General features: G+C 38.4%; 5 protein-coding genes and 1 non-coding gene across 6 annotated transcripts in view; 4 read left to right on the top strand and 2 right to left on the bottom strand.

Annotated features, from left to right (window-relative positions):
• Positions 1-44: 44 nt before the first annotated feature.
• Positions 45-2089, top strand: LOC104800935 (protein Dr1 homolog). Its single transcript, XM_010523956.1, has 6 exons — positions 45-258; positions 360-475; positions 942-1031; positions 1269-1363; positions 1452-1520; positions 1615-2089. Exons 2-6 carry the CDS (start codon positions 421-423, stop codon positions 1780-1782), a joined length of 477 nt encoding a protein of 158 aa, XP_010522258.1. The 5' UTR covers positions 45-258; positions 360-420; the 3' UTR covers positions 1783-2089.
• Positions 2090-4362: 2273 nt separating this feature from the next.
• Positions 4363-5577, top strand: LOC104800918 (protein MIZU-KUSSEI 1-like). The gene has a single exon (XM_010523923.1). It carries the CDS (start codon positions 4516-4518, stop codon positions 5314-5316), a length of 801 nt encoding a protein of 266 aa, XP_010522225.1. The 5' UTR covers positions 4363-4515; the 3' UTR covers positions 5317-5577.
• Positions 5578-8901: 3324 nt separating this feature from the next.
• On the bottom strand, positions 8902-8974 carry TRNAA-AGC. Its single transcript has one exon. It is a non-coding gene; the product is annotated as a tRNA-Ala (tRNA).
• A 94-nt stretch (positions 8975-9068) lies between these two features.
• On the top strand, positions 9069-11263 carry LOC104800911 (photosystem II stability/assembly factor HCF136, chloroplastic). The gene is made up of 8 exons (XM_010523911.2): positions 9069-9421; positions 9510-9745; positions 9924-10054; positions 10161-10293; positions 10482-10604; positions 10686-10760; positions 10842-10957; positions 11038-11263. The coding sequence occupies exons 1-8, from the start codon at positions 9094-9096 to the stop codon at positions 11102-11104; spliced, it is 1209 nt and encodes a 402-aa protein (XP_010522213.1). The 5' UTR covers positions 9069-9093; the 3' UTR covers positions 11105-11263.
• A 190-nt stretch (positions 11264-11453) lies between these two features.
• On the top strand, positions 11454-15045 carry LOC104800897. The gene is made up of 3 exons (XM_010523887.2): positions 11454-12088; positions 12930-13060; positions 13682-15045. The coding sequence occupies exons 1-3, from the start codon at positions 11753-11755 to the stop codon at positions 14469-14471; spliced, it is 1257 nt and encodes a 418-aa protein (XP_010522189.1). The 5' UTR covers positions 11454-11752; the 3' UTR covers positions 14472-15045.
• Positions 15046-15836: 791 nt separating this feature from the next.
• Positions 15837-19395, bottom strand: part of LOC104800904 (ENHANCER OF AG-4 protein 2-like) — a 9695-nt gene continuing 6136 nt past the window's right edge. The window contains exons 10-15 of the mRNA XM_010523899.2: positions 19047-19395; positions 18458-18947; positions 18194-18289; positions 18004-18081; positions 17689-17878; positions 15837-16988 (exon numbers count right to left, since the gene is read on the bottom strand). The exon at positions 19047-19395 is cut by the window's right edge and continues 27 nt beyond it. Of these exons, the coding sequence (XP_010522201.1) occupies positions 18011-18081; positions 18194-18289; positions 18458-18947; positions 19047-19395 (1006 nt within the window). The 3' untranslated portion in view covers positions 15837-16988; positions 17689-17878; positions 18004-18010. The remainder of the gene's footprint in view (positions 16989-17688; positions 17879-18003; positions 18082-18193; positions 18290-18457; positions 18948-19046) is intronic.

Below are 19395 nucleotides of genomic sequence, written 5' to 3'. Positions count from 1 at the left end.
AATAGCCCACTTCTTCAGGATCTAAAATCTATCTTCACGCGCCGCTCTCTGACTTTGGGAAAAAAGGTGGATTTCACGCGCTTTTGCGTCCTCGGTTTTTGCCCTAATCGCAGAGAGAGCGGAGGAGAGAGAAAATCCTCCGACAAGATTCCATATAATCCGACCGACTGCTTGTCCCCTGATCTCGCCGTGACTCGGTTGACTCGCCGTTTCCCCGACTTTGATTCGTCGTTTCTCTGATTCGACCCGTTTGACTCGGTGAGTCGGTATCCGGTTCCCCATATCTGGTTTCTCGCTTTCTTCTTCCCCATTTTATGCGATACGTGATTGTGTATGCGCCGATCGGTCTGTATGTATAGGTTTCGTTCCTGGGTACCATTACGTGTGTTGGTTAAACTGTGATTTCTGAAGATTTCAACGATGGACCCGATGGATATAGTTGGGAAGTCCAAGGAGGATGCTTCGCTTCCAAAAGGTTAGGCCCTTTCGCCCTTCTTTCAATCCATCTATTCGTGAATTGATAAGCATTTGTTCATCGATGGATGGCTGTAGCACGTTTCTTCCCGTTTTAGACTTTGTAATCCACATTTATTAATCGATCAATCTTATTATGAGCTCCTTGAAGGATATTGAATCGGTTTTGTAACCTAATTCGATCCATAGGTTTGGGTTTCTCGATGCAATTATGAGAAGAAAGTATCCGAAACTTCTTGGAGACATTCATGGTGAAATTTATGAAATTCATAAAAGGTTGATTAACCTTTTTCACGAATAAAAGCGTGTGCTGAATCTCTGTCCTGCTTTAGTAGTATAATGCTATGTTGAGTGAACAGAGAAGTATGTGATTGTTGTTCTTCGTGTAAGGATATCGCTGTCTTGTTGTTTTATTCTCGTCGTGTTATCGAACAATATTTTTGAGTTGTTGTTCTGTTTTTTCTCAGCTACCATGACTAAAATTATAAAGGAGATGTTACCACAGGATGTCCGTGTTGCTAGAGATGCTCAAGATCTTCTGATAGAATGTTGCGTAGGTAAGATATCATCCTTCAAATGTCCCAAATTTTTTAAATGGGCTCGTAGATAATCTCTATATGGATTTGTAGTTTACTGAAAGGCATAGTGTTTTCGTTCTCGGCTGGCATATGTGGATGTGAGTTCTTTGTTCAGTAGCTGATCTCAGGACTTATCAGCTTTTATCTGCTGGCTTGTAAAGCATTTAGTCTTGTGATTCATTCTAATTCTGGAATTTTGATCAACACTCTCTGCAGAGTTTATAAATCTCGTTTCCTCGGAGTCTAATGAAGTTTGTAACAAAGAGGACAGACGGACAATTGCACCCGAGCATGTCCTCAGGGCGCTACAGGTTCGTTTTTACGTTAAGATAATCGAATTCAGATCCTCATGTAACATTAAGTACCTGGCTAAGACTCATGACTTTGTTACATAAACAGGATCTTGGTTTCGGAGAATACATCGAGGAAGTTTATGCTGCGTACGAGCAACATAAGTTTGAAACTATGGTACTCATCTACCACTACCTCTCCTGCATTTATTCCTCGTTTGCAAACACTCGGGAAACTGATTAAAACCGATGTTTCCACCAATTCAGCAGAGGACTCACAGAGAGGTGGGAAGTTTAACAGCAGGGCTGAAATGACGGAGGAAGAAGCAGCAGCCGAGCAACAACGTATGTTTGCTGAAGCTCGTGCGAGGATGAATGGTAATGCTGCAGTTCCTCAACCCGAGCAATCAGAAACCGACCAGAGAAATCTGCAGAGCTAATCAGAACCACAAGCCCTTAAATTTTCTCGGGACCGATAGGCAAAACCATCCTTTGACACTTTAACATTTCCTGTAAGTGCAAAAAACACTTCCCCTTGTGTTGATATATGCACTTCTACATATAACTTAGATTTGTGTTTTGTCTTTGAAAAAAAAAAAATCACTGTGATTCAGATGTAATTAGTAAGCATGTCTTATCTCATTCCTTTTGTCCTTTCTTGTGTTTGCCCTCCTTTTGTCTTGTAACTTCCATAGCTTACTGTGTTAACAGATCTAGTTGTTCAATGTTATGGTATCCTATGCTCAATTCGACCCCTTTTCTTATAATATGATGATGATGATGATGATGATGATGATGAAACTATATAAGTATTTGTAGTATGACCTCATTGGCCTGAGCTTTGATCAAATGTCTGGTTTGGCCGACAAGCTTTGGTCATATATGTGAAAGTGTACTGAAACCAAGCATTGATGTTCATAAATTGGTGTGTTGGATCTTTGTTTAATTGTTTTAATTAGAATTTAGTGAGTAGGGCCATCATATGTGTGAGCATGGAGCCCCTTGCTTTTATTATACGTGTTTAATTAATAGACCCAATTCTGTCCTCTGTTTGAAACCAAACATTTGTCTAAATTTTACCAATTTAGAAGCTTAAACTCCACTAGTCATACACTATTTGTATATTGGGAAGCCATTGTTGTCTTGTAATCATTAGATTATGAATACATCATTGGAAAGAAAAGGAGAAAAAAAAATAGAAATGCTACTGTTTTTCTTTTCATTTGATTTTTTTGTTAACTGTTTTAATTTGATTTTTGATGGAGGCATGTGGGTATATTATAACATCTATACTAGCTATTGTATGGTAAATTATTGAGAGTTTGAATTTATAATGTTATTGCATTTATTATTTAGCTGGGTTTGAATTTAATTATAATGCAGACGTTATATTTTCTATAAAAACAAGATTTTTTATCAAGATAAATTACATTATCTACATTCAACAGCAATATTGTTTTCATTTTAAAAAAAATAATAATAAAGAAAACATGTATCACATGATCGCATTTCTCTCGTAATTTTTCATAATTCCCAAAAATATTGTTACTTCGTGTTTGGACAAATTCAAGCTAAAAGTCTTCTTGAATCGGCGGAGTCAATTAAACACATTCTATATAAAACAAAACATTAATAATAATAGTAATGTGAATATATATATATATATACACAAAAAAAAGCATGAGAATTATGATGTCAATAAAACGCAAAACCGGTTCGTTAACGGGAAAGGAAGAACAAGAAGGTGGTGGGGTCGGAAAAAGAGGAATGAATAATGACACGTCTCTGTACGCAGGCAGGGTTTGGTGTAGACTCTGCACCCGACAACGAGACGATCAGCATATATACGTACGCACGTACGTATGTATACGCGCCTCTCATATCATTACAAATGTATATCATGTATGTATCCTACATTCACATACATATACAACAATTATACAAAAAAAATATTTTATATTTTTGTTATACGATGCGAATCAGAGATTTAGCATATGCAAACGTGCCCATTCCTCACAGTAGTTTCTGTCTTACTCTTGATGTTCTGTTTTTTTTTTCCTCCTCTGTGTCGCTTTTACTGTTGATATTACACGTAAGATAAAAAAAAAACATGTTGTAAATAACTATAATATATTATTCTAATTTAAATAAATATTTTTTTTCGTTAGTGATTTACTGTCCAATCTGAGTGATAGAAACTATATTCTAGATAATATATTGTGTAAATAAATCGTATTTATTTTAGTGAGTTGATGGATGTAGGGCTAACAAATCATTAGGCCTGTTGTTGTTTATAATTAAATGGATTTTTTTTATACGGGTGACTCAGTTTTTTAAAATTAATTAATTAATTAATTAATTAATTTTCGAAGCTTTTACTGTATAAAGATTAAAGATTGAAGTCAAAAAAAAAAATTAGTCAAACAAAATACAACTCTCGAAGTTTCTGCCCCACATGGAAAGCGAAAGAACACTCCCATTGTCCCTTCAAGATTCCTTTCTTTTGTCATTTCCTGAATTTCTCAACCAAAAAAAAAAAACATTTCACAGAACAAAACTGCTTTAGTTTTCCTAAAAGAAGCAATATCAGACAAAACACATATATAAAAATAAAATAAAATAAATAAGTAAATATTCCCTCGAGAGTTTAGAACTGTTTTCGATTTCTTCCTCGGGTTACGGAAGTGCCCATGTCTCCGTTAGTATCTGCTTCTTCATGTGGATTCAAGCATATACGATTGCCCCCCCCCATATATATATATATATGCATATATACACGTTAATATCCTCGCACGGATATAGTAACAGTTTCTCACACATGTTAAATAATACGTATACATACATGACAAAAGAAAATTAGCTGCAATAGAATCCATGATCGCGGACCATTAATAGATAATACGCACACTTAAGCATGATTTTAGTGGTGGAAAAAAAAGGCGTACATAATTTAATGCTAACCCTCATTTTTCTTCTTTTGTTTTAATATTGTCTTCCCAACCGGGTTCGTGGGCCTCTCTCTCTCTCTCTCTCTCTCTCTCTCTCTTTCTGACTACAACAACAACACCAACACACACCCACAAAAGAGTATAATCCTCAAAGAGACCAAACCCAGAAAAATTCACCCATCTCTCTCTCTCTCTCTCTCTCTCTCTCTCTCTGGAGCTCTGTCAATGGCGAGAGGAACATCGCAGGAGTTCTCCTCCAAGAGACACCATAGCTTCCACTGGACTCGAAAAGTTGGCTCAGACGAAAACGACGACGTTTCCTCCCCACCCGACCACCACCGCCCTAAACCCGCTCCCAAACACACCTCCTCCTCCTCCGCCGTAACTCCCAAGAGGAAACTCCAATCCGTCGCCGTTTCTCGTCTCCGCTCCGTCATCGCCTCCCTCTCCCGGACCCGACCCGGATCCCAATCCGGGCTTGGTTCCCGGGTCGTGGGCACCCTCTTCGGATCCCGACGCGGGCACGTCCACTTCGCCATCCAGAAGGACTCGACCTCTCCTCCGGCGTTCCTCGTCGAGCTCGCCACTCCGATCAGCGGGCTGGTGAAGGAAATGGCCTCGGGGCTCGTCAGAATCGCACTGGAGTGCAGCAAGCCGAACGAAGTAGACGCCGGAGGAGGAGCTGAAAAGACGAGATTGCCCTCGCGGCGGCTCGTGGAGGAGCCGCTGTGGAGAACGTACTGCAACGGGAAGAAGAGCGGGTTCGCCACGAGGAGGGAATGCGGCGAGAAGGAGACGAAGGTCTTGAAGGCCCTCGAGATGATCTCCATGGGCGCCGGAGTACTTCCGGAGCCGGGGGATTCCGCCGGCGGAGGAGGGGAAGTGGGTTCCGGCGCCGGCGATGTGATGTACATGAGGGCAAAGTTCGAGAGAATCGTGGGTTCGAGAGATTCCGAAGCTTTCTACATGATGAATCCTGACAGCAATGGAGCACCTGAGCTCAGTATCTATCTACTCAGAATCTGACGACGAAGACGACGAACAAAGCCTCTGAGCGAGGTAGAAGGTTCCGGGTTTTAATTAGTCAACAGTTTCGGGGATTTGTAGGGGCAATTATGTCTAAATGCCTTAATGCAGAAAATGGAAGCCTCCAAAATCCTATCTTTTTATACACGTGGATTTGTATTCGGTTAAACCATAATTATCGAAATGATTGTATTGGATCGAACCAAAATGTTAGAGATTTCAAGAGATATAGAAAAAAGATGGGTTAGGAGGTTTAATTAATTAAGTCTTAATTTGGTATATGGTTTGGCGTGTGAGACGATCAGCATATATACGTACGCACGTACGTATTATTTTGAACCCACAAATCTTTTCATTTTTAAAAATTGTTATCTATTTATTTACGGTAACCATAATTTGGTTGTGAAATTGTTATTTAAAAATGTGGGCATTGTTATGCTTTGATCCAATAATAGTACTTTGACCGTATGGACCCATACATTGCAAAATAATGGGGGCACAAAGTGTACTCATTAAACGTTGTTTGTTCGTAGGCTATTTGCAATATATTTCTATTTTGCATTTTAAATTTTTTGGTCTTACGGGCATTTTAAAGCCATTTATACCAACAGTTACACTCGTAACAATATTTTTTATTTTTCAATTATTTTTCGTCATAAATCTAACTTTTATGCGGGCAGTGGGAACAGATGAAATTACAGTTTCAACCCCACAGATATACGGTCGACGCAGAGGCAAATACGTCTGGGTATTATTGTCATTTCGCAGTAATTGTTGACGGGGTCCTTTGTTACTGTTCATACGTCTCTTTTTCCCAAGTTTCATGGCTTTTCTATTTCACGCATTAGAAAACAAAGAAAAGATGCAGAATATCCAAAACTATGAAATGTTGAACATATAGACATGAAAATATATATATATTTTTTATTAAAAAAATTAATATTCGGAATTTCATTTTCATATATAAATTCATGTATAATTTTGGAAAATATCAAACCAATCATGAAGCCGAGGTTCATCTCGATAAAGAAAAAAGAAGAAGAGGTTTTTACATTATTCTTTATATTCACAAAGTTAATATCCGATCAAGATCACATTGCACGATAGTCGAGGAACGTGTCTTCTTCTTTTTTCTCCAGATAATTTTCGTAATAATCAATAAATTGTTTTTCAAATTCATGAATTTTTGCAAAAGAAACAAAGGCTTGTGCATAGAGATTTTTTTTAAAAAAAAAAAAGAGCCAGGGAATAAAAAAAAGGGAGCATTTGGATTATTTTACATCATATAAAAGTTAGTATTGCCTAAAATTATAATATATATTAGTTTTTATAATAACATATATTGTCTAAAATCATCCGAAAATCCAAATCCCATCTCAATGTATTTGAATAATTAGAAGATGCGTCTTTTTAAATTTATCGCAAAATATATATTTTCTATATTTATTTATAAATTTATTACTAAAATTTACATGATTAAATTTTTACTTATATTTGATAAATATATACGAAAAAACGTATTCGGTTAATTTTTAAAAATTAAATTCAAATAATGATTTTTTATACAGTTCTGAGTTGGGTTTGTAACGGATTATCCGGTCTATATAAGAGGATCCATATATGAGAAAAGCGAAATTACATTTTATTAGTGAATATTATTTTATGAACAAAATATATTCTATTTAATTTTAAAATTAATCAAAAAAATTATGTAAAACCGTAAATATTTAGTTTGCGCGATGCACGCGAGTTATTATCTAGTTTTTATAAAACGATGGTATATTTATCATTCACTCTTTTTTTTAAAAAATGATAAATTATATAAAAAGAAAAGAAAAAAACAATTATTGATATTCCGTTGGTATATTTTGGAGAGGCGTGGCTTCAATAATTATGTAATTGATGGCAATAGACCTTAGCCTGTGTGCGTACGTACCAATAGCAGTTATAGCCCTTTATTTCAGTTCCTCGTATCGAAATTATCAAATTTCCAGTACCGAAAATATATTAAAATTCAGATTATTTAATAGTTGATTTGATTTGATTTGACTCAATTATATGGAAAAAAACATAATAAAAGTTAAAATCTACTGAAGTTTGAGATGCCCACATTTTATAAAACGAAATATAGTGAGAAAGATTTCAATTTAAAATTTAAAATCTACAAAATTTATTATCTAAAGTTATTAAAAAGTGAATATAATTCCAAAGAATGTTAATATTTGCCCCTCTTTAATGTTTTATTAACCTTTTTCCCAACCCTACCATTGACGGCTGCGTAAAAAAAGAAAAGAGAGAGAGAGAGATGATGATGCTTTTGCTTTTTTATAAAGAGCCTCCCTTAGCCGTTTCTCTCATTATTATTATTTTTACTTTATGTTTATATAATTCGATTTTTGTCTTCAAATCCTTAATCGGAAAGAAATCGATATTTTAATATTGGAAGCTGGCTATGATATTTTTCTTTATTGTATTTTCGTATAAATAGAAAAAAAATATGTCTAACGCGATTTAGATATACAAAATATTGTATATTCTATGAAAATATTGGATAAATTGGTTATTAACTAATCGTATTTATAGTACTCTTAAATATTTCAAGTTTCTTTAAAATAATTTCGAAATATGTTTTGCCATAATAAAACAACATATAATAATATCTAATAATTTAAAAGATTGAACAAAATATATGCTATTTTATTATCCCAATCCAATTGCGTGGGATTTATAGTTCTAATACTATATATTTATATTTTATCTATTTTCAAAATGTCACGTAGATATTTATAAATAATATACTTTGCAAATACGGAAAATATACCATCTATGCGTAACTAAATTTATAAATTTTCAGATTATCAATCATATTTTCATTATCACAGTTTTATACGGAAAATATACCATATACGATGTAACTAAATTGGGTTGTCTTATATATATAATATATGATGAAGGTAAAAGGATAGCAAGCATAACTTATTAACGTGTTACATGTTGTAAGCGTATGATGATGTTTAATATGGAAATTATGTGCCAACGATTGTATGGTGACCGCATTCCAAAATTAGATAATTCCCTTCCAATTTCGTGCTATTAAATATGTATTTTATGTAGACAAAATAAAACTCTAAAAAATAAAATACATGTGCAAATTGATTTCAGCTCTTTTTTAAAAAAATTTGGTATTGTAGCCGTCATGATGACTACAATTAAAAAAAAAATCATTGTTAGATTGAGTGACGGGTAGATAGTGCGGGGGGGGGGGGGGGGGGGAGATGATTATTTTAAAAGTAATGGACCATATTTAATAATATAGTAAAGGTTTAAGGGTACGTCTCATAATTATATAAATTTACATTTACGTTTCATCTTGTTGGGCCGCGCAGTAATTTATTTGAATTGGGCCGAGAAAGAGACATACTACCCATACTTAAAAGGCCCTTTTGTTGTCTTCATGTCTCCAAAACCATGGCCATTTTCCGGCATTGGTGTAATTTATACGCACATTAATTCCAACATTATCTTTAATAATCGGAGTAAAAAAGAGTTATCCAAAAGAGATATATATAAATAAATATGACAAAGTGGAGATGCGGGGTATCGATCCCCGTACCTCTCGCATGCTAAGCGAGCGCTCTACCATCTGAGCTACATCCCCTTTTTGATTTTGTACTTGTGTAATTTTAGATGAGTTATAAAAACTGACTAAATTGAATTTTCAGATAAGAGTCAGTGATATGTATCCAGAGGCTGAGAGAACGTCGCTTCCGTACATCAATGGCGTCTCTCCAACTCTGCCACTGCTCCTCCACTGGCCCTTCTCTCTCCCCTCGCTTCATACCCCGACGCCTCACCGTTAAAGCCTCTGCTTCTTCTTCTTCACCTCCTCCTCCTTCTCCTCCTTCGTCTTCGTCGTTGTCGTTCTATCGGAGGCAACTTCTGTGCCAATCTGCGGCGATATCTCTGTCCCTGTATCCCCTAATCGGACCGGTGAATGAAGCTAAGTCGGTGGAACAGCTCTCCGAATGGGAAAGAGGGTACCTCCCCATCGATCCCGGCGTTGTTCTTCTCGACATTGCTTTCGTTCCTGATGATCCCAACCACGGTAATTTCTTCTTTCTCCTCTTGAATTCAAGCTCATTCTTATAAATTCAAGTGTCATTCCCTGACATTTTACTCTCGGAACGATCAAGGATTTTTGCTGGGGACGAGGCAGACTCTGTTAGAGACGAAAGATGGTGGAAACACTTGGGCTCCGCGCTCAATTCCTTCTGCTGAAGAAGAGGATTTCAACTACAGATTCAATTCAATCAGCTTCAAAGGAAAAGAAGGATGGATCATCGGCAAACCCGCCATTTTGTTGTACACTTCCGACGCCGGAGAGAATTGGGACAGAATACCCTTGAGTGCTCAACTTCCCGGAGATATGGTATGGACCTTTGTTTCCCTCTTCAATTCCTCACATCAATGGAATTTTCCATAATTGAGAAAATGTTAGAGATGGTTTTGCTTCCTTTGAAGAGAGACAATTCTTGAATCTATGGTGTCGTTGCTGCTGGTATGCCAATGAGAATCAATGACAAGCTTGGTTATATACAATGTTAAAGGTGTATATAAAGGCTACGGGTGAAAAGAGTGCAGAGATGGTGACAGATGAAGGAGCTATATATCTTACTTCAAACAAGGGCTACAACTGGAGAGCCGCTGTTCAGGAAACTGTATCAGCTACCTTAAACAGGTTCATTTCATAGAACTGATATATGTATTTGTCCCTTCCATGTCTAGGACAGAATCTAGAGATTGATTATTGAATAGAAATTGATGAAGTTTCCATGTTCCTGCAGAACAGTGTCCAGTGGCATTAGTGGTGCGAGTTACTACACAGGCACCTTTAGTACGGTGAATCGTTCTCCAGATGGAAGATATGTCGCGGTTTCAAGCCGTGGTAACTTCTACCTGACATGGGAGCCTGGGCAGGTGAGACTCGATCATGCCATCTTGGTCATTCCATGTTATTGCACACTTATATAGATACCAAGAACTTGGGTGCCTTTCTCGAATCATTTTATCAGTTACCGAGGTTGTGATACACAGTGAGTTCAGAGCTTAGGATGGACATCGCCTGTCTTCTTGTCTGAACTGTGTGATTGTTTTGGTAAATGCAGCCTTTCTGGCAGCCGCATAACCGGGCAGTAGCGAGAAGAATACAGAGCATGGGATGGAGAGCTGATGGCGGGCTTTGGCTGCTTGTTCGAGGAGGTGGTCTTTATCTTAGCAAAGGAACTGGGGTGAGTCATTACTAACTAACAATGGGTGTCTCACCTTTTACACTACTCACCATTCACCTCCTCCGTTGATTGAATCCTCAGATCTCAGAAGAATTTGAAGAAGTTCCTGTACAGAGCCGAGGTTTCGGCATTCTTGATGTTGGATTTCGCTCACAGGTACTAAGATCCGTCACAAAGACATGTGAATCAGTAAAGGGTAAGACATGAAGAAGGGATTTGACACAAAATCGAATGCAGGAAGAAGCATGGGCGGCTGGAGGAAGTGGGATTCTGCTGAGAACAACAAACGGTGGAAAGTCGTGGAGCAGAGACAAGGCTGCTGATAACATTGCCGCCAATCTCTACTCTGTCAAGTGAGTTCTTTTTTTCCCAAGTGAATGGATGAAACGTTAACGTTAACATTAACGCCGTTTAACGATCTTGTGTGTTACAGATTCATAGATGATAAGACAGGGTTTGTGCTCGGAAACGACGGCGTTTTGCTCCGTTATGTAGGGTGATAGCCGTTGCCCCCAAAGGTGAACTGAACTTGTCAATCAACTGAGTTTGTGTATTTTTAAGTTTCTTGGCTCAATCTTTCTCGTGAAGCAGGCTGATGTAATTATTACAAAACTATTATTTATTTACATGGTGCCCAAAAAAAAATAACTTTTATTTTATTTTATTGTACTTTTTTTGCATAACAATTGTTCATTTGGTATTAATTTTCAAATATTTAATATTGAGTGTTTATAGTATTATATCAATGTTATTATTAGTATTATTGCTACTTCAGTTGTTTGTGTGAATTTCCCCCTAAAAGGAGCTGTTTTTATTTTTCAGAAGCGTAATTCAATTTTATTCTATTTTTGTAAGCCGTTAATCATTCGGTATCTTGTTCTTCCTCCCCTGCGAGGAGGGGCCGAGAGAGACCCCTCTCGTTCATTTTCCCGGAAAATCTGCCAAGAAAATTTCCATAGGGACCTCACAGAGGAAAATATTCGCCCTTCTAGTCCACGTTTTTTTTCTCACCCTCTCTTCTCGATCTCTCGTCGCTTGTTCGTCCGTTTCTTCCTCTTTCCCCGTATTCGTTTTTTCCCTTTTCGTCACTACCTCCGCCGTTCGATTTTTCCGGATTCCGGTGATTCTGATCAGATCTAAAGTAGGATATGTTTGATTTTCCCCGAGAGATGCTGATGGATCGAGAGAGGCGGTTTTTTGGTCTCAACGGGATTCACGATTATAGCTACGGAAAATTCCGCGATGAGAATGGTTATGGAATAGCTGATCGATCGGATGGTTACCGCGAGTGGAGTCCGTCGGGGTCATCTGCTTCGAAAATGTCGTGGATCCTGTCGCCTTCATCGTCTCCACCACCGTCGACTTCTTCTCCGCCGTTGCCTTCCTCCTCCTCCTCTTCCTCCTCTCCTGGTGCTGGATATATCGAACACCGGGTCTCCAAGTTCGACACCCTCTCCGGCATTGCCATAAAGTACGGTGTTGAGGTAATGTTTTTATCTCTGTTCGCAGAAGATATTTGATTTTCGACCACTGATGCGGAGTATATACTTAGACGTTTTGATAGAACAAGTGGTTTGGTTGAGGTGTTGAATTTTTTCGGAAGGCACTGGATGGTGAAGGTGAAGGATTCGACCAGAAGAAGTTAATCAATGGAGAGGAAAGTTTTGTAAAGTTGAACCCTTTTGATTGTATGGATGATTTTACTACAAAAGTTGCTGAAAACTCCAAATCATATCCTGACCTGGTTTTTTTTTTTTTTTTTTTTTTTTTGCTAATCATAATGGGTGTAGAGGTTAGGCCCACAACATACACACTTTATCATGGGCCTCCAAAATATATTTTTTTTTCAGTTTCCAAATTTATCTAGTTAATTTACGACTATTAAATTATTTTTGGAGCAAACTATATGTACTATATAATTTTGATTTTAAATATTATTTTGGAGAAGTAAAAATATACACATTATTTTATAACATGATCATCATGATTGATGGAGCGTATGGTCGCTTAATTGTAGTCACTTTTCTATCAAAAGTTTAGGATAATAAGAATTGGAAAAAATTAACAGTGATACTCTCCTTGCACCTGGTTTTTTTTTTTTTTTTTTTTGTTATGATCACAAAGGTTTGTCATTTCTGTGCTAAACCTGTTCAGCGACTATGTTATTTGAGCATTACTGAATTATGGATTTATACGCGGATTTGTTGAAATGTTGATTGTTCTAGTTTCCTCTGTTTGTTGTGCATTCCAATTTCTTGGTTACTGAGTCTGAGGTGGTGATTAATGTATTTTCTTTCCTCCTGCTGCAAAATATTTCTACTTCAGGTGGCAGACATAAAAAAGATGAATGGCCTGGTGACTGATCTTCAGATGTTTGCTCTCAAGACCCTCCGGATTCCATTACCTGGGAGGCATCCTCCCTCCCCTTGTTTGTCCAATGGTTCCTCAAATCCTGGGTATTTTAGCTTCTCAATTCTCTTTTCTCGTAGTTATAGCTCAATATGCCATTTCTTAAGTCTCCCATATGCCTGCTAGTTGTTGGAGTTTACTCCGTGAGCTAGCTCTCCCTTTTCTAGCGTTTAATATCTCATCGAGGTGTTACTTGTAAGTCCTCTACCGGTTTAATTCACTTTTCCAATGGCAGAACATTTGGCATTAGATGAACTTTGTTTTGGGTTGTACTAATGTTGTTTATTTCCCTCATTTATTTTAAGAATTATTAAGCGTAGATCAGCCATTCCTCTTCAATAGACAGTTTATGTTACAGAGAGGTTTCGGAACATACTACTGTCTTACAAAGGGTTTTCTACAACAAATTTAGAAGGAAAGAGACAGAAACCGAAAGTAGTATATGAAACCTTCTCAAGAGTTTCATCTTGTTTTTGTCTGAATGGATTTGGTGGGAGGACAGTCCTTGAACCTTGAAATCCCCTGCTGATGCTTTCTGTTTTGTGTTTTGGGGTGTAGTACATTTTCAAGTAATCCTCTATAGCCTAGACTACAACAACAACAACATTGCCTTAATCCCAAGTTTCCTCTATAGCCTAGACTAACATAAAAAAAACATCCCCTTACAGGGAGGGAAGTTATGAGCAGGCTTCACCATGCCACGAACAGACATCATCACTCTGTGATAACCAAGGCTTATTTGATTCCTTCCAGTCTTTGAGATTGAAATCTTCAGACAGGAGGAAGTTTTCCGCAGCAATGAGTTCATTGCAGGGATATTATGGGCTGAAACATGCCGAGGGAACCGTTTCTGAAGGTTTGGAGATGGCGGCGGTCCACAAGAAAGAAGCTTCCCGTCTCCTGAAAGATGATGATGATGGGCACCTTAGACCTTCCCCATCAACCAACCCTCCTCAAAACTACCACAGGAAGTCAAAAAGCTTAGTAAATGCCCTTCTGGCGGAAATGGGCGATGCGGAAACCAATTCCGATAAATGGAACGAGAAGAAGCTAATGAAAAGACGCCAAAAATCCGAGGCAGACTTCACTACTTCACAAACACCAGAAACGGTGTTGAAGGAGGACAGCAGCAGCAGCAGCAGCAGTGGTGGGTTCTCGGCTATATCCGGGAAAGGGGTAGCCTTGAGATCCAAAACCTCGAGCAGAAGTAATCTGTTAACAGATCATGAAAAGGGTACTGTAAACTTGATGGATGGTGATGCAGGAGAGAGGTTTTATGGTGTGAGGAAGTCAACAAGTGCCTTGAGTCTCCGAGAACAGGACAGTAACAACGGTAGCTCGTTGCAGTGGCCAACCGGAAAGTGGGGAATGAAGACTGAGATGCTAAGGCCGGCGGCCATCTTTGATGGGCTACCAATGCCCTTAACAGGTCGGAGGAATAAAGCAGCTGTTGACTAAAAGGTGAGTTTGGGCTCGTTCCATCACCATTTTTTTTCTTGAGTGGTGATTTATATACATTTTGAAAGCATGAAATCCATAGCTTAGCCGATGGGGAGTAGATAGAATGTAAAAGAAAAGAGAATAGCAGGGAGGGCAAAAGAATGGAAACCCAAGAGAGGAATTAGCAAAGAGTATTTACAAAATTCAAGATCTTTTATTTTTGACGTTTAATATCTAACCTCCGTGTTAAAATAGAAATATCCATTTTGACAAGTACAAATATCTCCATTATTACACTGCTATTAATTAAAATGACACCAACCAATACCAAAAGGCTGTTGGAACCTTTTCAGAGAAAAATCAAATGTATATATTTTTACAAGTACGCACCCTCATCACCATATAGAACTATTCATCATCACGACTTAAATTTAATTCTCCGAATGAAGATATATATATATATATATATATATCTTCTGTTTTGGACCCTAACCTATTCGATCATTTTACGTTATAAACATCTTTTCTAATGTCTTAAGAATATGTACCGAGTGCTCAAGACAACATAATAAAAAAAAAATGCAACAAAACTGTTTTAACCTTCACTTACAGTCTCTATCCCTAATACTCTGAAATCGTAAAGAGTGAATTGATGATCTACTGTCTAGAAGACAGCCTCACCTGGTCTGGTTTTAGAGGAAGAAAAGTCTACGGATGAAACCGGGATCAGATCGTTCAAGACGAGAGACTTCAGCTGATGATCCAATACACGAGCCTTCAAAGTCAGATGCAGAATTCTCAGCCAAGAGACTTCAAACCCTGTTTCATGTCACGAGGCCACAACTTGACCCATTTCAGCTTTTGCTTTGACGAAGCCATTAGAATTAAATTTTGTAAGAACAAATTGCAAATGTTGATGCCAAGCACAACATAGATGACAGGGTCATATGGTAACTAGTACCCATATTACCACATGACAGTATTCCGACCGATAAACTCAATGCCACCTAAATGCTGCCTCTGCTCAAGCAAGGTCCCCAATATCTAAAACCTCTAGGAAGATAAACGAGAAGATCTCAACCAAGTCCAAGACCATTTTTATAGAACTTATCATCATCCCTTACAAGCAAGCAACTCACGGATATATAATCGTAAAGTTGTTGGACAATGAGGAAGAGAGCAGCTGGAGAAGTAAAGAGCAAGAATTCGTGCAAACCATCTACCTCGAGATTTAGAAGACGATTGATGGGACCAAAGACTGCTTTACGAACATCCATCTGTGCACACGACCATCGTGGAACACCATGATCATAGCATTCCGGGTTTAGCAATACACCAAAGCCTGTAGCAAGACATTATTAATTTGCAACAGAAATTAATCAGTTTTTTTTTTTTTTTTGCTATTGAAGTTAAGACGAGAGCAGGAAACCAGATAAAGAACCTATCAGCAGGCATTTGAAGCCAACACAAAGAAAACGACAACTGAATGCAGATCAAGAAGCTAACTTTCATACTGCAAATTCTTCAGCAAATCGAACAAAAGCATAACACTCAAATCTTGATATACTCCTGCAAGTCCTCAGCAGTTTCTTCTCTAGACAGGGAACGAACAACCAACCTTAATGCAGATTCTAGTATGAAGAGGAAAACCTTTAGAAAGGGTACATGGCATAAGAAAAGACCTCATAGTAAGAACTTAACCGCCAGAGAGATAAATGCGAAAATAGATGCTACTCCAGAGAGATAAGCGCGAAAATAACAGAACAGTAAAAAGAAAACGGGGCTCCCTGGTGTGAGGTCCAGAAACTACAATCATAAATGGCATCAATTTTAGATCCCAGTATAAGATGGATTATGATGACAACGTGCTGATAAAAAGCACCAACCTCTTAGTCTAGAGCTATACCTCTTCCTCTAATCCAAAGATTTCTCCGGGACAACCACATCTAACTTCAGTGTTCTCAATGATAAATTCCAAAAATGCTGACAAAGGAATACCATATAATACTCTATTAAACATGGCCATTCGGAGTTTCCATGGAACCCTACTCACACAAGACAGGACCCTTGCCACCTGTCTAGGCTGCATGTTTTACGCTCATCACAAAATCATAATACCATTGAAGTCCCTGGTTGGCATTTCATAGTCCGCAGCAGACTTGCTCAAAAGACTGACAGAGTTCACACCTTCACTTGAAATAATGAAAAAAAAGCCCAATTTCTTTCTTAAAAAAAAATAGTTTGTACTTCTAACAAACTCTCCAAGAGCTCACAAAACTAACATAGAAAAAATTTTCCTTGTAACCATTAGAAACAAAGTTCGTTGCAGTTGGATACCTTATAGATCCGGTTAGCAGTCAAAAGACGTAGTTAGTCAAGACAATATGTTTTCAAGCAACCAAACAGGAGGAATCAGTACCTCATGTCCTCAACAAACTTCTTCAGATCAGCTGATGCAAAAGATAGTTACATGGAGATTCTTGTAAAATTAACTGAATGGTGTTGCAATCGTTTAGAAAGGCATGCTTCATATTCCTGCTAAAAGGCAGGGAGACCTGGGTTATACCCAGAAGCTTGAAAACAAACATGAAAAGAGAAAAGAACTTAAGACGAAATAATACAAGCTTGAATGCAAGTATTCTTTCTTAAAAAATATAGGTATATAGAAATAGAAGTCCTAACACAAGAGTTATTAGGTAGGAACCACATATAGGAGAAACTAAAGAGACACTACCAAATAAGACCAAAACGACCTCTCTCTGAATTTCCAGTCAAATCAAATGATCAACAAGCCACAAACTAACTATACATCTCTACTCCAGAGATCCAGAATCCAGCAAGCTCCAGCTTGTGCTAAACAGTCTGTCACATCTCATTGCCTCACCATTCACCCTACCCTAATAACTGAGTTCCTATTATTGCGTGAAAACTACATTGTTGATAGTGCCCTCTTTAAGATGGAATCTTGGAAGTCCACTAAAGGTAATTCAAGGCTACAAAGCTGACAAAAACCAAACTAAAAGGTTTGGTAGTAAATAATAAAAAATAATAAAAGCAAATGGTTTAATTTGAAGGTTAGCCTGTCAAAACAAGACAATATCCTAACATATTTTGGACTTCTTTTGGTCACAAAAAAAAATTGGACTTTAAAACTCAAAATTCAATTGACCAGAAAAAAGCTGTTGACACAGTATGGTTGCCATAATTACAGGAGCTGAGGCATAGAAATACTAACCCAGTTAGAAACAAGGAGCTATACGGTGAAGCAAATGATCCTGTGATACATTTGTTAGGGAAAATTACAATTTACAGTATCCTGGCAAGCGTTGCAGCAGCTTCAGAGCCTCCAGAAGTGGATATAACCAGGGAAAAAATTCCTCCATTGAAAGGGAAAGCCATCTAACTGGAACTGTTTGATGACAACACTGATAAAAGATCAATTCGTAAATTCAATGGTCAAGGGAAAAACAAAACGCGGACGGAACAAGCTAGTGAGAAAATTTACTTTGCGAGCAATGGATACTGATTGAGACATAATAATGGAGCTTACCTTATTGTCATGCCGGCCTCCACAAATTCACAGGAGGCATGTCTGGCCGGGACGGCAGCATCTGGGGAGCAGCATGACCTTGAATGTGCAAATTAAGAATTAAATATAGCAGGTTAGGCAAAAAAGTGCATGGATAATAGAGCTGCATCTCTAAACAGCTAAGAAGACAATCATTGATCGATAGTCTTACTCGGAATTGAAGGGCCAGCTTGTGCACTATTAGCAGCAGAAATCTGATATCCCATAGTACCAGAAGGTGGCCTCTCAGGAGGTGGCCGAAAGAAACCTGTCCAATAGCAAATGAGAATATCAACCTCAAACAATGGAGCCATAACACGCAAAAACGCTCGGGGAAGTCCCACAATCAAATGAAGCAGCACATTGTCACAAGTAGGTATATACAAGAATAAACTTTAAATAGATAAATGTCGATACATCTCAAGCATCTGCATACCATCTGCAACTCTAAGGGGGCCTGGAAGTGGATTTCTACCACTTATCCAGGGTCCATTATGATTATCTGCACCATGCCCACCTGATGGCATTCTCCATGGTTCCTCATTTATATACCTCCTCCCATCATCAGGTTGAGATGGGAAAGGGTAAGGATGAGGATAGGAGGGCTGAGGTTGTGATTGAACACCATGACTTGGAAAAGGAAAATGGTTAGATGGAGCTGCAGGCAGCTTCCTAACCATTGGTCTTTGAGCAGAAGGGGCAGATCCTGGTTGAAATCGTTGGCTTTGTGAAGAAGCTTCAGGATTGAAAAACATTTCACCCTTCCCGTATTCTAACTGCCTAGAGGAATTAAACGATGAGGGATCCCTGGAACCTCCAGCTGGAGCAAAACAAGGTGACCGCTGGACAAAAAGATCAGCTTTTGTAGCCCCCTCAACAAGACTTCCATGTGAAGTATTTCCAGACATTTGAACAATTTGATTACTCTGCACATGACAAGTCCATCAATACATATTAATAATAACATCGAAGAAGGATTTAAAAGGCAAATGTTAGAACAAAATAGAAGAAATCAGAGGGCTTACACTGGAAATGCTGCAACGGTCCTGCTGCACTGATGCCTGGTAGGATTGCTGCTGTAATGGATATGCTGGAGGAGGGAAAACAGGTTGAAGAGGTAAGGGAGGATGATTAGGCAAGGATGGTTGAGTTATTGATGACGGTGGGGGAGCTACAGTTTGTGCAGGTGGAGGAAGCACAGGTAGAGATGGTGGTGGAGGTGGAGGTGGCATCTGCGCTGGGGGAGGTGGAGGCGGAGGTGGCGGCAGCGGCGGCGGTGGCATCAGTGCTGGGGGAGGTGGGGGTGGTGGCGGCATCTGCGCAGGTGGGGGTGGCGGTGGTGGTGGTGGTGATGGTGGTGGAGATGATGGCGGT

This window comes from Tarenaya hassleriana, unplaced genomic scaffold, assembly GCF_000463585.1.
Source record: "Tarenaya hassleriana unplaced genomic scaffold, ASM46358v1 Cleome10, whole genome shotgun sequence".
NCBI lineage: Eukaryota > Viridiplantae > Streptophyta > Magnoliopsida > Brassicales > Cleomaceae > Tarenaya > Tarenaya hassleriana.
Note: the sequence above shows the minus strand (reverse complement) of the source record. Positions and strands in the feature narration are given on the sequence as shown.